Consider the following 16,376-nt stretch of genomic DNA (forward strand, 5'->3'; position numbering starts at 1 on the left):
CACTAATGATGTCAGAGGGCATCGCTGTAGCGGGTTATGCCTCCACCTACAGGGCTAGCATCCATTATGGGTGCCGGTTCAAGTCCCAGCTGCTCCACTTCTGATCCAGCTCCCTGCTAATGCACCTGGGAAAGCAGTAGAAAGATGGCCCAAGTGCTTGGGCCTCTGCCCCCATGTGGGAGACCTGGGTGAAGCTCCTGGCTCCTGGCTTGGTTCTAGTCCAACCCTGGCCATTGCAGCCATTTAGGGAATAAACCAGCAAATGGAAGACTTCTCTCTCTGCCTCTGCCTCTCTCTCTCTGTAACTCCAACTTCCAAATAAGTAAATAAATCATAAACAAAAAAAGTAGGAATGAAGCCCAGGGATATCTTTTGAGCTTAAGTATATGTTGATGCAAAAATAGCCTGAGGCCTATAACAGGGCCTCAGTAGTTTCACTGAACAAACAAATGAACAGTCAAATATATTCAGAGTCCACAGTTTCTTGTTCAATTTGCTAATGAGTTTGCTATGTTCTGTTTTCTAGAATAAATTAACATATGTATTTGTTTTAAAATAACATTATATATTAAGAAAACAATTAAATTTCAAAAAATGAAACACTCACTGCCATATATTCAGACTAAGTAGTAACAATGGGGACATTCACATTGTATTTGAGTGGCATACTTTAACGTATCAAGTGGTTTAGAATATTAATGGATGGATATATGAGCTTTAGTGAAACAAAAATCTGGGAATACATTTTTTTAAAAAGGAGTAAATATTATGCCTTTAATTAAAAGCTTTTTTTTTTAACAAAGACTCTCTTATCCAATGTCTAGGGACCGTTTCTGATCACATTGAGAGACTTTATAGAAGAGCTGGCAGTAAAAAGCTTTGGTTTGTATTGGTATCCTTGTCATTATGTTTTATTTGTGTGTTATTGTACTCAATTGCTTAAAGATAATGGGCCAATCTTAATGATGCTTATTCATTCTAGTTTTTATTTTTAAACTCCGAGGTTACAGCACCAAGACTGTCTAATTTCTAAGGATGTGCCCAAATTCCATTGTAGCTTGGCTCTCCCAAGATATTAAAGTAAAATGTCTGAGAATAAAAGTCTCTTTGGGTTAGAACGTGGAATTTCCACTAGGATAATGTCTCTGCTTCTCCTGTTGCTGCAAGGTACTGTAGGTGCTACTTAGTAGTTAGGAAACCTGTTCAGTTTTCAGAGACAGATATGAGAAAAGACCAATGGTTAATTCAATCATGAGTAAAAATAATATACTTAGAAAGTAATTCTGTCATCTTTAAGTTGAGTGAATCCCAGTGATTATAGTTGCTTTGTGAAAAATAATCTATTTGTTCTACATAGGTAGTTTGTTCTCAGGGCTTTAAAAAACTTATAGGCAAATTTAAATAATTTGTTTAAATTCACAGTGGTATAGGTAAGCCTCAATGCATGGCTGTCTGTATTTTGATACAATCCTAACTATTTCACTAGCAGAATCTAACAAATTTTGAAAGTGAAAGTATATATATAAATGTATTATATATATTTACATTTATACACTTAAATTTTTTTCCATTTGAGACATACAGATAGAGAGAACTCTCATCTGTTGGTTCACTCCCCAAATGTCTGCAAAGCCTGGGAGAGCCTTAGCCAGGAGCCAGGAACTCATTCCAATCATGTGCATGTATGGTGGGGTCTCAACTACTTGAGCATCACCACTGCCTCCCAGGGTTTGCATTAGCAAGAAATCAGAGACAAGAACCAAAGCCATGCATTGAACCCAGGCACTGTGAAGTGAGACATGAGTGCCTTAACTGGTAACTTAACCAATACACCAAATTTTTGCGCGTGTGTGTGTGTGTGTAGTGTATGTGCACATAAGTATATATGTGTATATATTTAAATTGATTGTATATGTATTTACATAACCCATCCTTATCTAATTTTGTTAAAGACTCAGCTTCAAGAATATAAGCAACCTCAAAGAATCTCAGATTTCTAGTCTCTAAAATGAGAGGATTGCAAAACACTCTAATAGTAGTATTTCAACTCTGTTTCCATGGTGAACATGCCATTCCTATACAGAAGAAATAGTGTAATAATCCTGTGGTTAAGTCTCTCAAATTTTTACTGTCAGTCCTTAGTACTGTGAGGCATGCAAACCATTACATGCTTTTTTGTAGTCTGTAAGTTTCCAATGAGGTCTATCGTCTTATTTTCAGCCAAGTTGATATTATCATATTTGCACTTTAGATAAATCATTGAATGGCAAACATTTAGAATGCTGATTGTTATATTTCAAAGAACAAACTCCTGGAAGTTTTATTTATTCTATTTTCCCTTTTATGGCTTTCCACTGACACACCCAGGTTGGCGGTGCGCTACGGGGCTGCATTTACCCAGAAATTTTCTTCCTCTATAGCCCCACACATTACTACTTTTCTGGTACATGGGAAACAGGTAACATGCACACAATTTGAAAACTCAAGCTGCTTGAAACGTGTGAGCTTATTTGCACTTTGAAGGTTAAACATGTCTTTTGGTCTTATAGCGTGTGGGTGAAAGCTTTTCTAGAAGTAGGAAGCATTTGTCTCACTAATTTTATCAGTTATTTTCTTAATTTTCTACTAGTCTATCCATGTTGAAATTAAGGAATATGAATGCTTTTATGGAATATAAATTCTTCAGCTTCCATGGATACCCTGAAAATCAAAAACAAAATTGCAACTGGTTTCAAATCTACTTGTATTTTATTTTCTCCATCTAAAGGTTCCACATGAATTTTTAGTTTTGAGTTAAAAATCTCATGTATTGCATGTGCTGTGCTTTAAAAAAAAATCTGTTCTCCCTACAGTCTAAGACTTTCAGAAGTGTAAAAATAGCAGTGTGAATTCCTTCCCCCAATGTTCTGGCTTTATCAAGAGGAAAAATGTTGGTATTTCATTGTAGCACATTTGAAAGTTCAACACTAAGTGAGTCCTCTAATCCAGAGATTTGGTTCTCTAGGCACCAAAAGAAATGTGATTTAAGTTGGTTATAAGAATAGGTCATATGTACTGGTGACAGACGTAATCATGAGTTTGTTAAATGCAAGATTGGAATAGACTTAAATCCTGCCCATACCCCCAATAGAAAGAATGATTGTGATCCATTTTCTTTCTTTTTAATTGATAATGGTACCAATAGTACTTTTGACATAGCCTGGTGACAGAAGTGAGGGTTAGGGATGCCTCCCTGATTCTGCATGGTACTCTGGGAAATTTTAGCTGTTTGGTCCAATGCCTTGGGCTCAGTGTTCCCTCCAGATGACTATGTCAGGATCCAAGCATGTGTATTTTTAAGGCTCCCAAATCAGGGGCCCCATTCATTCATCATCTTTTAGATTTGTGAACATCTGGCCTGCTCTCTTCTTTACCCCCAGGTCGGTTGTACGCCGTGCAGCAAGTCTTTTAAATAAAGTAGTGGACAGCCTGGCCCCATCCATTACTAATGTTTTAGTGCAGGGCAAACAGGTAAGTATCTGCTTTCCAGACCCTCACTGAGTCATAGTCACAAAGGTTTCTGGAGGACCCTTAATTTTAAACCTAGCAGACCTCAGTGTCATAGGCCTCTCACAGGCAGATGAACAGTGGTTCAGACATTTCTAAGACTTCTACAAACAAAAGATATTTGTAGTCTTAAAAATGCACGATTATGAAACCGGCCATTCCTTTTTCCTGCTGCACCCTAGAGCTGTAACTCCCAGGCTAACTTCAGGTTAATGCAAATGCTCATGTGGAAAATGTATAATACCCACTGCAATATTCTAGTCAGGTTTAGGATAGGCTGAGCAAAGACAGGTGAATAGCAAAGGTCACATTTTCTCTTCTCTTCCACATGCAATCTACCTCTCCTTTAGAAATGTGTCGGTGTCCAGGCAGAGCCAGGGTCTGCCCACCAGTACTGCTCCTTGGATGCTTTCCCTTCTAGACCATCTCTTCGCACAGCTCCTTTCCACTCACCAGGGTCATCTCTGTCACCTCCCCCTCAGCAAGCCATTCTCCCTTAGCAGTGGTCTCTTTGTCCTGGGGACTCTCATAAGAGACCTGTGACATTTTTCACCATGTGCCCTGGATCCCAGTCTGATTGAATGAGCCTCTCACCTCATGGTAGGCTGTGAGCCTCCATGGGTCAGGGCCTGGGGCTTGTCCAGTGCTTGTCTCAGTGTGCTCAGCATGGGGCCTGGCTTAGAGCAGGAATTTGGTGAATGTGCTTGTAGTTATTCTAGTGGCATGTGGCTGCTCATTTCTTTGTTCCAGTCTCAATTAGCTCTGATTACCTGGCTGAATCATCATTTGATTAGAATGAAAACCTGTTTGCATTCTTGCTCTTCTTTGAGAATATATGTGCTTCATTGTATTTTTCTGACAGCTAACCTCGGGATATAATAAGCTTTAGTAATATGAAAGACTTTAACCCCCTTTAATAGAATCAACCAGCTGCTCATATTTCAGGGCTCTTAATTCATTAAGATTGAAATTATTTCATCCTAATACCCAGCTTTTGGAATGTTAGAATAATAAGCTATTTTTCCTGTAATATTTAATAACAAAAATAATTGTACTAATAAAAACTCCAAGAAAGTCAAATCGGTTTTCATATATGAGTATGCTGTGTTCTCCAAATTATTAAGAAGTAGAATTTTCAGCCCTGTTTTCAGCTAAAATAGATCAAAGTATAGGAAGTCATGTTTCAAGTGCCTTCCGTCACCAGACTCCTCACTTCTAACCAGTCTTCTATTTTTGTCCTGGTCCACATCACTGTTGCAAGAAAGTTAACAAGCTTTAAGAAGCTATTGTTTTTCTTTAGAGTAGGTCTCTGTAGTATATCTGAAAACAGTTAATTCTACTGCAGCTGGACCTTGGGAGTGAACCTTGGGAGTTTTTATAGATCTTTGAGGTCACCAGCACCTGACCTTGGAAGGGGGTGAGTTAGGATTGTCATATACATTCTGTACTAGAGTAATTTTGCAACCTGTGGTTCTGAGACCCTGCTCCCTCCTCCTAGAAACACCAGAGCCTGCCCTGAGGCTGTCACTGGCCCACTGCCCATCAGCCTAGCATGTCTTCCAGGAAAATAGTCACAGAACTAGATAATCCTGGGAGGCCAACAGCTCAGCTTCATGACCAAGTACATGAAGTAGGTCCATTCACTGCTTCTTACTCCCTTAACAGAAAAGAAATGAGAAATCCTGCTCTGGGAACGAAGTAATACTGTTTCTACCAAGCGCTTCCAGATCACCTCAGACTCTGGAACGCATGAGTGGTTCAGTCATCATTGCTTCCAGAACAATGATGCACCCGCTGTTTTCTTCTTTACACACTGGCCTTTTAATAAAAGAAGTCACAATTGGACTAACTGGTCAGGACCCCTATGATTAGTAAATCAACAGTTCTCAGTTTTCACTTCATTACAGTACTGGGGCAAAAGACCCCATCTTCTGCTCTTTCTCTTCACCTCTGAAAACACAAGTGCCCCGCTACTCCTTTTCCTACCTCTTACAACCATGCATTGTGGGAAGCAAAGGCATGGAAAGAGATAATGGGGAAGGAGGCTGCAGACTGCTGGGAGGCAGAATGCCCAGGACAGAGGAAGAGAGACAACAGAGCGTTCCAGCCAGCTCCAGCAGCACTTTGCGCTCGGAGCCCTCTTTGCCGTTTCTGTCCATGCGTTTTCCTTCCCCAGGCTCTTGGGCTGACTCGTTCATTCCCCCTCCGTAGGTGAGAGATGTGTCATCACATATGTTAGCCCTCCCTGGGCACGTAGGTTATGCCAAGAGAAGGAAGAGCACACAACAACCATGTGACCTTGCACCTGCCTTTGAAAAGGCTACAGTGTTGTTCAAGAGTGAAAGTCTCTGACTGAGTCTATAAAAGGATAGAAAGTGGCTCTCCCAAAAACTAAGTTGTGTGGATTGTACAGTAAAATCGAAGTATTCAAAGTATTCTGGCTTCTCTGGGGAGTTTCTAGTACCAAAGTCATTTAGAATAATTTTATCTTAATACTTAACCACTCACCTTCTCTGCCTAACTGGGGCCCTTACCTGCCCTTATATTTTAGCCCTGTCTGTGAAACTTTCCTGAACTCCATTGAGAGTCATACTTTGAAAGCTATTTTTAATAAATAGCAAGAACAGTTATTCTACCTAATTCCCTAGCTTGTGTGGAGTAATTTCAGCCTGCCAGTCATTCTGAGCCTTGAATTTTTTTCTTTTATCCCCTAGTAGCTAGAAGACTTTTATAATAAAATTCTGCCACTCATAGGTAACGCTGGGTGCCTTTGGACATGAAGAAGAGGTTATCTCTAATCCTTTGTCTCCAAGAGTGATTAAGAACATCATCTATTATAAATGTAACACCCATGATGAGAGGGAAGCGGTCATCCAGCAAGAACTGGTCATCCATATTGGTTGGATCATCTCTAATAACCCGGAGTTATTCAGTGGCATGCTGAAAATACGAATTGGGTGAGTAAAGTACTTTGCATTTGCTTAAACAGAACAGTTGGAGTGTCCTCTAACAGCCATGGCCTCTCTGAGTGAAGCAATGCTCCAGGTTTCTGGTGAGTACTTAGGAACATGCATCTTTCCCCTACGCCATGGAGGGAGGCAGCATCTGGTGGTGTGAAGAAATAAATTCCATCGGCCTGAAGGAATCCTCATGTTTGTTTAACTCCCAAGCTACATGTACTAATGTAACTGTGTTCTCCGGTAAAATCAAACTCCAGGTTTTTGAACAGCTGCATCCTATAAAAGATTAAGGACAACAGTCATAAAAATCCCTATAAGTAAAATGGGTGGGCCTTAAGAGAAAAATGATTTCTGGAAAAAAAGGTGTGAGGAGAGCACTCAGGAACTTCGTCCTTTTAAGAACACTGTACAGGGCTGGCGCTGTGGCTCAATAGGCTAATCCTCCGCCTTGCGGCGCCTGCACACTGGGTTCTAGTCCAGGCCAGGGCTCCGGATTCTGTCCCGGTTGCCCCTCTTCCAGGCCAACTCTCTGCTGTGGCCCGGGAGTGCAGTGGAGGATGGCCCAAGTGCTTGGGCCCTGCACCCCATGGGAGACCAGGAGAAGCACCTGGCTTCGGCCTTTGGATCAGCGCGGTGTGCTGGCCGCAGCGCGCCAGCCGCGGTGGCCATTGGAGGGTGAACCAATGGCAAAGGAAGACCTTTCTCTCTCTCACTGTCCACTCTGCCTGTCAAAAAATAAATAAATAAAACACTGTACATCCTTCTCCTACCAAAAATCTAGTTTTTAGTTTCTAATATCATAAATTTGGAGAACTTGAAAGTAAGGCTCTGGTGATCTTGAATATTCTCATCAGGAATCTGGGGAGGCAGAATAGTGTTGTGAAAGCTGACCAGGCTCTGGCAGTCAACAGAACTGAGTTCGAGTCCAGCAGCCGCACTTTGATAACAGCCTCATTGTCTCATGTGAGAATGAAATGAGATAATATGTTTTAAAAGCCCATGATAAGCTAATGAAATACATTTCTTTTTTGAATATAGTTTTTATTGTACAGGTATCATGCTAAGATGTCAAATGATACCTGGACATATAAAATAACCTAGCACCAGGCCAATTTGGGGAGTATTTCTCAAATGTTTGAAAAGAATATGTATTCTTATTTATTGAATATATAATATGTGTGTGACTGTGCATGTATATAGCTTGCATTCTGTATACTTGAACCTCAGTGTCTACATATTCTGTTGTTGATGGATATCTTAACAATATGAATGTATCAGTTTCTAGCGTTGTTACCGGTTTTGTTTTGTGTGTTTTAAAGCCTTGTTTTTCTTCTTGTTACCTAATTGCTTTTATCAATATATCTTCCTTGTGTCATTTGTTGCTCTTCAACATTTTTTTTTTGCTTTTCAACTTTTTAAACAAAATTCAAATACTTACAGAAATATAGAAACCAGTGTCATGAAACCTTGTGTGCACATACTGTGGCCCAGCTTCAGCTATATCATATGGCCAATCTGATTTTACTCGTATTCCCACCTATTACACACCTTGCTGACACCCTCCTATGGATTTTTAAAAGGCATATCCATAATATCACTGCTTCTATGTGCATTTCTAAAAAATAAGGGCTTTTTCAAAACATAACCATAATACCATTGCCATGCATGAAAAATGTAGCAGGTAGCTTTTACCTACTGTTACTGCTGTATTTGCTTTCTTTGTTGTTTTTCACTTGGTATATTGTCTTTTTCCCCTTTCTATTCAGTGTTTTTTTATAATTACATACTTGTATGTGAGTATGTATGTACAACTTATAAGCATTTATGCTATATTTACATATAGTATAATCTAAGAATGTCTTTTTTATTATAACAACATAAAATTATCATCTTTTTTTAAAGATTTATTTTTATTTACTTTAAAGGCACAGAAACTGAGGAAGAGAGAGAAGAGAGACAAAGAGATCTTCTGTCCCCTTGTTCACTCCCCAAATGAAGGCAACAGCTAGGGCTGAGCCAGACTTAAGTCAGGAACCAGGAATTTCTTCCAGGTCTTCCACGTGGGTGCAGGGGCAAGGACTTGGACCATCTTCTGCTGCTATGCTAGGAATATTAGCAGGGAGCTGGGTCAGAAGTGGAGCAGCTGGGGCTTGAACCAGCATCTATATGGGATGCCAGGGTCATAGGCAGTGTCTTTACTCACTACATCACAACGCGGCCCTGAGAAATTTACTATCCTAACCATTTTTAAGTGTATAGCACAAAAGTGTTAATTATATGCATATTGTCTTTCAGTAGAAATATATATATCTCATATTTGTGCCATTTCTTTTATATTTGACTTATTCCTGCATGAAATTGTATGTTTTCAATTTATTGTACTTTCTTGTTTTTGCATCTATTTCTCTTTCATTTCTTTATTTTAATTTTACATGCAAATATGAAACACCTTCTAAAAAATGATTACCCTTTTTTTCCTTTAAAATTACATATAAAGGGGCTGGCGCTGTGGCATAGCAGGTAAAGTTACCACCTGCAATGCCAGTATTTCCATATGGGTACCAGTTTAGTCCTGGCTGTTCCACTTCCAATCCAGATCCCTGCTAATGCGCCTGGGAAAGTCCTTGGATGCCTGCACCTGCAAGGGAGAACTGGCAGAAGCTCCTGGCTCCTGGCTCCTGGCTTCTGGCTTCATATCAGCCCAGCTCCAGCAGCTGCAGCCATTTGGGGAGTGAATCAGTGAATGGAAGACCTCTCTTTCTCTCTCCCTCCCCCCCCCTTTCTCTGCCTTTTCCTCTCTCTAACTCTGATGTTCCAGTAAATAAATATTTTTAAAAATACATATAAAAACATTATTAATTTGGCAGTATCTGTATACCTCTTGATTTCTCAATTCTCAATCTAGTAATTTACTCTTCAATAATACACAAGTTCATAAAAACTTTTCATAGCATTCTTCATCTTCAGCATTGTTTGAAATAGAGAAACATTGAGAACAACCCAGATATATAAAGGGTCTTAAAAATTTTCATAGGAAATGCATATTATGAAAAAACTATGCATGAATTTTAAAATATTTGCATCAAAATAAACATCTCTTTTTTTAGGATTTATTTATTTATTTGAAAGGCAGAGAGAGAGAGAGAGAGAGAGAGAGGTTCCTATATCCACTGGTTCACTCCCCTAATGGCTGCAATGACCGGAGCTGGGCTGATCCAAAGCCATGAGCGTGGGTCTTCTTCCAGGTCTCCCATATAGGTGCAGGGGCCCAAGGACATAAGCTATCTTCTGCTACTTTCCCAGGCCATAGCAGAGAGCTGGATTCGAAGTAGAGCAGCTGGGATTCAAACCAGCAGCTATGTGGGATACAGCACTGCAGGAAGCAGCTGTACCTGCTGCACCACAGCACTAGCCCCCAGATCAACTTATCTTTTAATTCCATCTTCTCTTGAGCTTTTTGAAGTCCTCTCATTGAATGTTTGCATGAAAAATTATTCATTTACTATTTTTAAACTGTTTGCCTGATTTCAACTATAACATATGAGTATTTCAGGTGAATTCTTCATTCTTTATCTCCTCTTTCGATTGAAAGTGAATTACTGTACCTGCATAGAACCTGACCTTCATTTCTATTCCTTAAAATTGTTCCTTACAAAGATTTAAAGTATTCTAAGTCAATTACAAGAACTTTGAATTATAACAAATTTGTTCGTTCTGTTTTGCCATAATATTTTCAATTCCAACCTCTTAACTACATGTGAGAGTACAGAATTGAATCCTTGATGTGAATGGACTCTAAAGGAAAGAAACATGAGGTGTGTAGGTTAAGACTGTTCCCGAGCACATTTTTTGTAAGTTAGTAAGTGTGAGTTTTGTAAGTGATAAGTTGGGAGAGCCTCTTCAAGAGATGGTCATCCTTGCAGAGGTTTAAACAAAGTCTCAGAGTAACTGGTTCATATTTTTTAGTCTCTGGTAGTTCTCCCTCACTGTTTAGTCAGCATTGTAGCCTAATTTAAGTCTTCTCATAAATCCCATGTAACTTCCTTTCTTGATTTCAAATCTGGCCTAAGCTGGCCCATGTTCTTCATGGGAATATGTGTTTAGCTTATTCTGAAAACAGTTTCCTTCCTGGTTTTATATCAGGTACTCTATATATTCATTGCTTTCCATGAAAAGTAATGCATTTTTTCCTTAAAGTGAGTCACCCAAAATAAAAATATCAGGATGACAGCATGTGACTTAGTATTAAACAATAACAAAAAAACTGCTTCAGGAATAAATTTGCCATGAAACCTTAATTATTCACTATTCAAAAACTTATCCTGAAATTATGAAATTATATTTCCATTGTGTATATTAACAATGTCCCTGCCTGAGTTATTTTGTAGATTTTCCTCTTCTGAGGGTTTCATAGCTCAACCCTTATTGCTGAAACATTTTCAGTTGGGGAAGGCCTAGTATTTTTTTAATAAGAAGTGATTTACCTGGGAAATTCTGCTAAGGGTAAGGACTAGATTTTCTATTACACCCTATCTGTACCACAGACTAGCTCATCAGAAATGCTTAATAAATATTTGTTTAATATACAGAATATAATAATAAATCAAGTGGTTTACCTTTAGCTAATTATGGGAAATTTAAGGGAAAAAAAGCTAACCTGTCTCTGTACTCATTGAAGAGAAATAAAGAACTCTTTAATTTTGATAAATATACTTGGCTTGTGCCTAATTATACTGAAATTAAATAGGGTGGTAGGAGTTTGGCCTGGTGGTTGGGACAGCAGTTGAGACGCATGCATCCTAGCCTGGGTTTGCTGTTCACCTCCTCTCCTGACTCCAGTTCTTGCTGGTGCAGGCTCAGGGAGGTGACCATGGTGACTCAAGTAGTTGTACTCCTACCGCCCATGTGTGAAATATGAATTAGGTTCCTGGCCTCCAGCCTCAGCCCCAGCATGGGGCTACATAAGAGAAAATTCAAGTGACATCCCTCAGGATATGACCAAGTTAAACAGCATTTTGTTTATGTCAAAGTCCAGGCACATAAATAAAAGGCATCAGGATGTAGCGCTTTGCTCCATTCATTTACTAACAGAATAGTGTAGTTAGGCACCTCAGAATATAGTACAGGTTGCCTTACAGTGCTACCTCTATAGTGTTCCCAGTAAAGATCTAAGGGGATACAAACATGAATAATCACTGTGCTCAAAAGATCATTCCAGGAAACCACCCTTCTGCTCTTACTCCACCATCATAACCACAATGTTTACTGAACATGTGATTTGCTTAGCAAAGTGCTAAAAAATCATTATATGTATTATCTGATTTAATCACTACAAATACTTTGAGGCATGCACCGAACCCCCATTTCACAGTAAGGATGCAGAGAGTCAGAAAGGCTTAGATAACTTGTCTTATCAAACTGGTAGGTCAAAGAACCAGGACTTAGACGGGGACCACTTGGCCCCAGAGTTCTTGTGTTTCAGTCTGAAGCACTAAAGTACCGTGTGTGTGTATGTGTGTGCGCGTGCGCTTATTTCTAAAACCGTATGACCTTTATTATCTCTTCTACATGACTTGACTTATGATCTGGGTTCTATTCAAGTATTCATGGGACAGTGATGATGTGCCACAGACCCTAGATGTGTTTGATCTCTTGTTTGTCTTCAAATCGAGTATCAGTACTATGTAGCATTTAGGAACATTTGTAGTTACAAGACAACAAACCTTAGAAATGAGATATTTAAAGTATATTCATCAAGATAGCAAGGATTTAGGATGATTTGAAACTGATTCTGAGTAACCCCTTGTATACCATAAGGGACGCACTAAGATACCATGAAAAGTTGAGTCATTATAGAGAAAGCTTTTCACTTCCTTGTAATACTGTAAGATACTTGTGGCAAATAGACAATTTCTTCATCATAATCACACACATAAAACCTTTTCAGAATAGAAACCTGCCTATTTGTTGCTGGATCAAAATTGGTTTTGGAGGCAAAGTGTAAGGACAGTTTAAAATAATTTATGTTTGTTGTATTGTCAAGGTCATTGTATACAGTAGAAGTAAGATTTTCATGGAGATTAAGCCTTTTTCACAGGTCCAGGATAGATGCCTGTGTTCCAAGTTAACAGCCCATCCAAAATGTTGTCAAGTTAGTAAACGTGTACTGGGTCCATGGGCCTTTAGTGGAGGCCAGCAAAGGGAAAGGCAATGGGATGCAGACAAAGGGTAAGCAGTGCCATTTAGCTCCTCTGAGGAAAATAATCCAACTCCCCTAGAGCAAAACCACCTCCACCACCTAATTAAGCTCTCTAGATACCAACTAATATGATTGTTACAAGGGAAAAACAAATCTGATTCTCATTGTTTCCAGTGTCTTGAGTAAATGCATTATTCTTCCTTGTTCTCAGAGGAAGAGAGCTAAGTTTATCAAGGACCCATTGTCTGGATGCTTGGCCCCTGGGTTATCTTGTGTAGTCCTCACAAACACCTAGGAGACATGCTTCCAGACAGACAGTTTGAAATGCAGCAAATAGCTTGCACAAGGTCACAGGATTTGAAACTAATGTGAATGCTGTGCTCGCTCCCCCCACCCCCTGCCACCACCATTGTAGCTCCATGGTCTGTAAAACAGGGAGGCTAGTACTGTCTTGGCTTCTTTTGATTGTGGTAATTTTCAGTAAGGAATATCAAGATATTTTCCAAAGGGTAAACCTTCAACATAATCACTGTGACATTTGATAATGAGATTCTCTGTATTTCTTTCGTGGCTTTTGTAGAACAGGTACCTCTGGGGAGTTCTTTTTACATATCACAAATCTTAAGAATCCATAGGAGGAACCTCCTCGTCTCCCAGTACACACACACACACACACACACAGACTCGCTCTTACTTCTGGTCCTGGGTTTGCATAGGAGGAACCTCCTCATCTCCCAACACATACACACACACACACACACACACACAGAGAGAGAGAGAGAGAGAGAGAGAGAGAGAGAGAGAGAGAAAGAGAGAAAGAAAGAGAGAGAAACTCTCTTTTACTTCTGATCCTGGGTTTGCAAAGGCCCTGTGCTCCCGCAGGACTCATTTATGTTGGAAGAGGCATCCTTTTCAGTATCCTTTAGAATCCAGTGGGATGGTCCATCCTAAAGTGTTTCATAGAGAAACCTCAACAGAGAATCCCTTGGGATTTTCTGCTGCCATTTAACATGGTCTCACCTCTCTGTCACCTGGTAATATATGGCAGACACTCTAAAATAAGACCCCCTTACGCCTATGCCCATGGTGCTCTTCCACCACATTAGTGGAGAGGTTTAGAATAGTGTTTCTACTCTAGGGATATCAGACAGCTTCAGACACTTGCAGCAACACTGTCTTTGGAGCTTGCAATCATGCTCCTCTAAAGAAGACACTTTTGTGTCTTTCCATATATTTTGATTGAAATCTAGATTTATTCATTCTTTTCTAAGATTTATTTTATTTATTCGAAAGGCAGAGTTACAAGGTGGGGTGGAGCTTACATCCACTTGTTCACTCCCAAATGGCCACAATGACTGGTACTGGACCAGGCTGAAGCCAGGAGCCAGGAGCTTCTTCCAGGTCTCCCCCATGGGTGCATGGGCCCAAATATTTGGGCCACTTCCACTGCTTTTCCAGGCCATTAGCAGGGAGCTGCATCAGAAGCAGAGCAGTTTGGAATTGAACCCGCACCCACATGGAATGCCATAATTTCAGGCAGTGACTTAACCTGTTATGCCACAACGCCTGCCCCTAGATTTATTCATTCTTAATAGATTTTACTAGTACCTCAGCTCCTTTATGTGTATGACTCTCTTGCACGTTGTTGACTGGCAGCAACAAATGCAGATGTAGCATGTTTGCAAAATTTATCTTGAGTTAGTCCCTGGAAGGTGTTTACTTTGCCAAATACTAGTGAGCAAATTGTTCAATTATGGAGCCTTTGAATGTCAACTTTCTTATAAATTTGAACTTGTAGCTGCTTCTAAGTCAGTCCTTTGTGTACTGTAGTGATTGTAGCCTGATTTTAAGAGAATGAGGGGGACGGGAGGTAGATTTATAAGGTTTTTTTTCTTTTAGTGCAATAAAGCATCTTAGATTCATTCTTATCTAGCTTTTTACTATTGTTCTCTCTTTTAAGTGCTAATTATGATGAAAGAGATTGGTTGTTGGGTCACATTTTGATACCATATTCTTGAAATATCAACATTCACTAAGATGAATGGGCGTAAGAAATAAACACATTTGCCTTAATCATGGTACATCTTGTCCGAAATTGCCTTGTACTATGTATACTTTTATCTCTCTGGTTTATCCTCTCTTTTTTTGAGGTTTATTCTGTTATTTTTAAAACTTTATTTACTTACATCACCCACCGCCTCACTTGCTTTAAAAACAGTAGCAGCATGCTTCTTTCTGTTTTTTCCAAGGTTAATCCTGCCAGTGCAATTTCTTCAACTGTACTACTATCAGGCACTCCAGTGAACAAAATTAACCTGCTCACAGGAATGGTATTCTGGTCTGATAATGATTTGATTTGCTGTCTCATTATTGATTTGTGCACCAGCTTTCACGTTGAAATAGATCAAGTTCCTGACAGGCCCATTACTGTAAAGACCTCCAATCAACCGCTTTCTGCGGCAGGTCTGTCAGTCAGGCTTCGGTGGCAGATAACCCTGTAGGATATTTGTTATCAGGCATTTCTCATCTGCACTTTTCATACCATCAGGACAGCTTCTGTAAGCAATTATGATCCAGACGTAGCTTGTCCTCTAATGCCCAAAAACACATCTGTGGGTCCAGTGCTTAGAGGAGGCCATTGGGGTCATAGGTAGAGACTGTCACATTGCATGTGCAGGAAAGACAAGAGGAGGAATGACAGCTCTGAGTTCATTAACATGCTTCCTGTACTCATTCATAGCTCCCACAGTTTGACATTAGGTATGGAGTAAGGCGGTGATGTTGATGGAGCTTTTCCATCTCTGTTCCACAATGATTAGACCTGTGATTGAGTGACCGAGTCATTGTTCTCCAGTTACCAAATTGTTATCTCCTCCATATTAATATCAGTCAAACAGAAGCATCCCTTCTAATAACTTGCCTGTATCCTATTGTGTATTAGTTAGCTTGGGCTGTCATAAATACCGCAGATAGGGTGGCTTAAACAATAGAAAAAATGTTTTTCCTCAGAGTCTGAAGTCACAGTGGCAACCATTTCATTTTCTAATGAGACTTTCTGGCTTGTGAACAAGCACTCTCTCACAGTGTCCTCGCGGTGAGAAAGTTGTCTAGTGTCTCTCATTAGGATACTAATCCCATCATAAGGACCCTATGCACGTGACCTCATCTAAACCTGATTGCTTCTCAAAGGCTCCATCTCTAAATACCATCGCATTATGGGTAGAGCTTCAGCTTATATTTGTGGGGGGGGGGGGGGCTATGGTGGGAGAGAGGTAATACAGTTCCATTAATAATGTAATGCTTTGTACAATGTTCCCACAGAGAAACATTTCTTTACTTGTTTAACAGCAAACTTAGCAAATCCTTCTTACTATCTTGAAATAATCTCAAAATGATTATTCAAAAGATGTTTCTTGCCAAAGACCAGAGCTAGTCCTAATGGTTTTTTTTTTTTTTCCCAGAAAGTGTCAACCTGTCTGGTTTACAAATAGTGTTAAATTTCCATGTATTCTATTTTATATTTCACTCCTTGTTTAAATACCTTGGGAAGAAAAATGCTATTACACATATAGTACACTCATTAACCTCACAACAAGAGCATTTTTAGAAGAATAAGCTTATTCCAAGGACTGTACACCTCTTCACACCCTCCAGCAAACCTGAGGAATTCA

At 39.7% G+C, this 16,376-nt stretch overlaps 1 protein-coding gene across 18 annotated transcripts in view; it reads left to right on the plus strand.

Annotated features, from left to right (window-relative positions):
* PHKB (phosphorylase kinase regulatory subunit beta) overlaps positions 1 to 16,376 on the plus strand; it is a 226,063-nt gene that overhangs the window by 190,608 nt on the left and 19,079 nt on the right. For 10 of the 18 annotated variants that reach the window (XM_008248371.5, XM_070061806.2, XM_070061807.1 and 7 more), the window contains 3 exon segments: positions 825 to 882; positions 3,420 to 3,510; positions 6,301 to 6,503. In XM_008248371.5, coding sequence (XP_008246593.3) covers positions 825 to 882; positions 3,420 to 3,510; positions 6,301 to 6,503 — 352 coding nt within the window. 18 annotated transcript variants of the gene reach the window in all.

The sequence above is a fragment of the Oryctolagus cuniculus genome, chromosome 18 (genome assembly GCF_051225735.1).
Source record: "Oryctolagus cuniculus isolate XC-2025 breed Fujian yellow rabbit chromosome 18, ASM5122573v1, whole genome shotgun sequence".
Lineage (NCBI taxonomy): Eukaryota > Metazoa > Chordata > Mammalia > Lagomorpha > Leporidae > Oryctolagus > Oryctolagus cuniculus.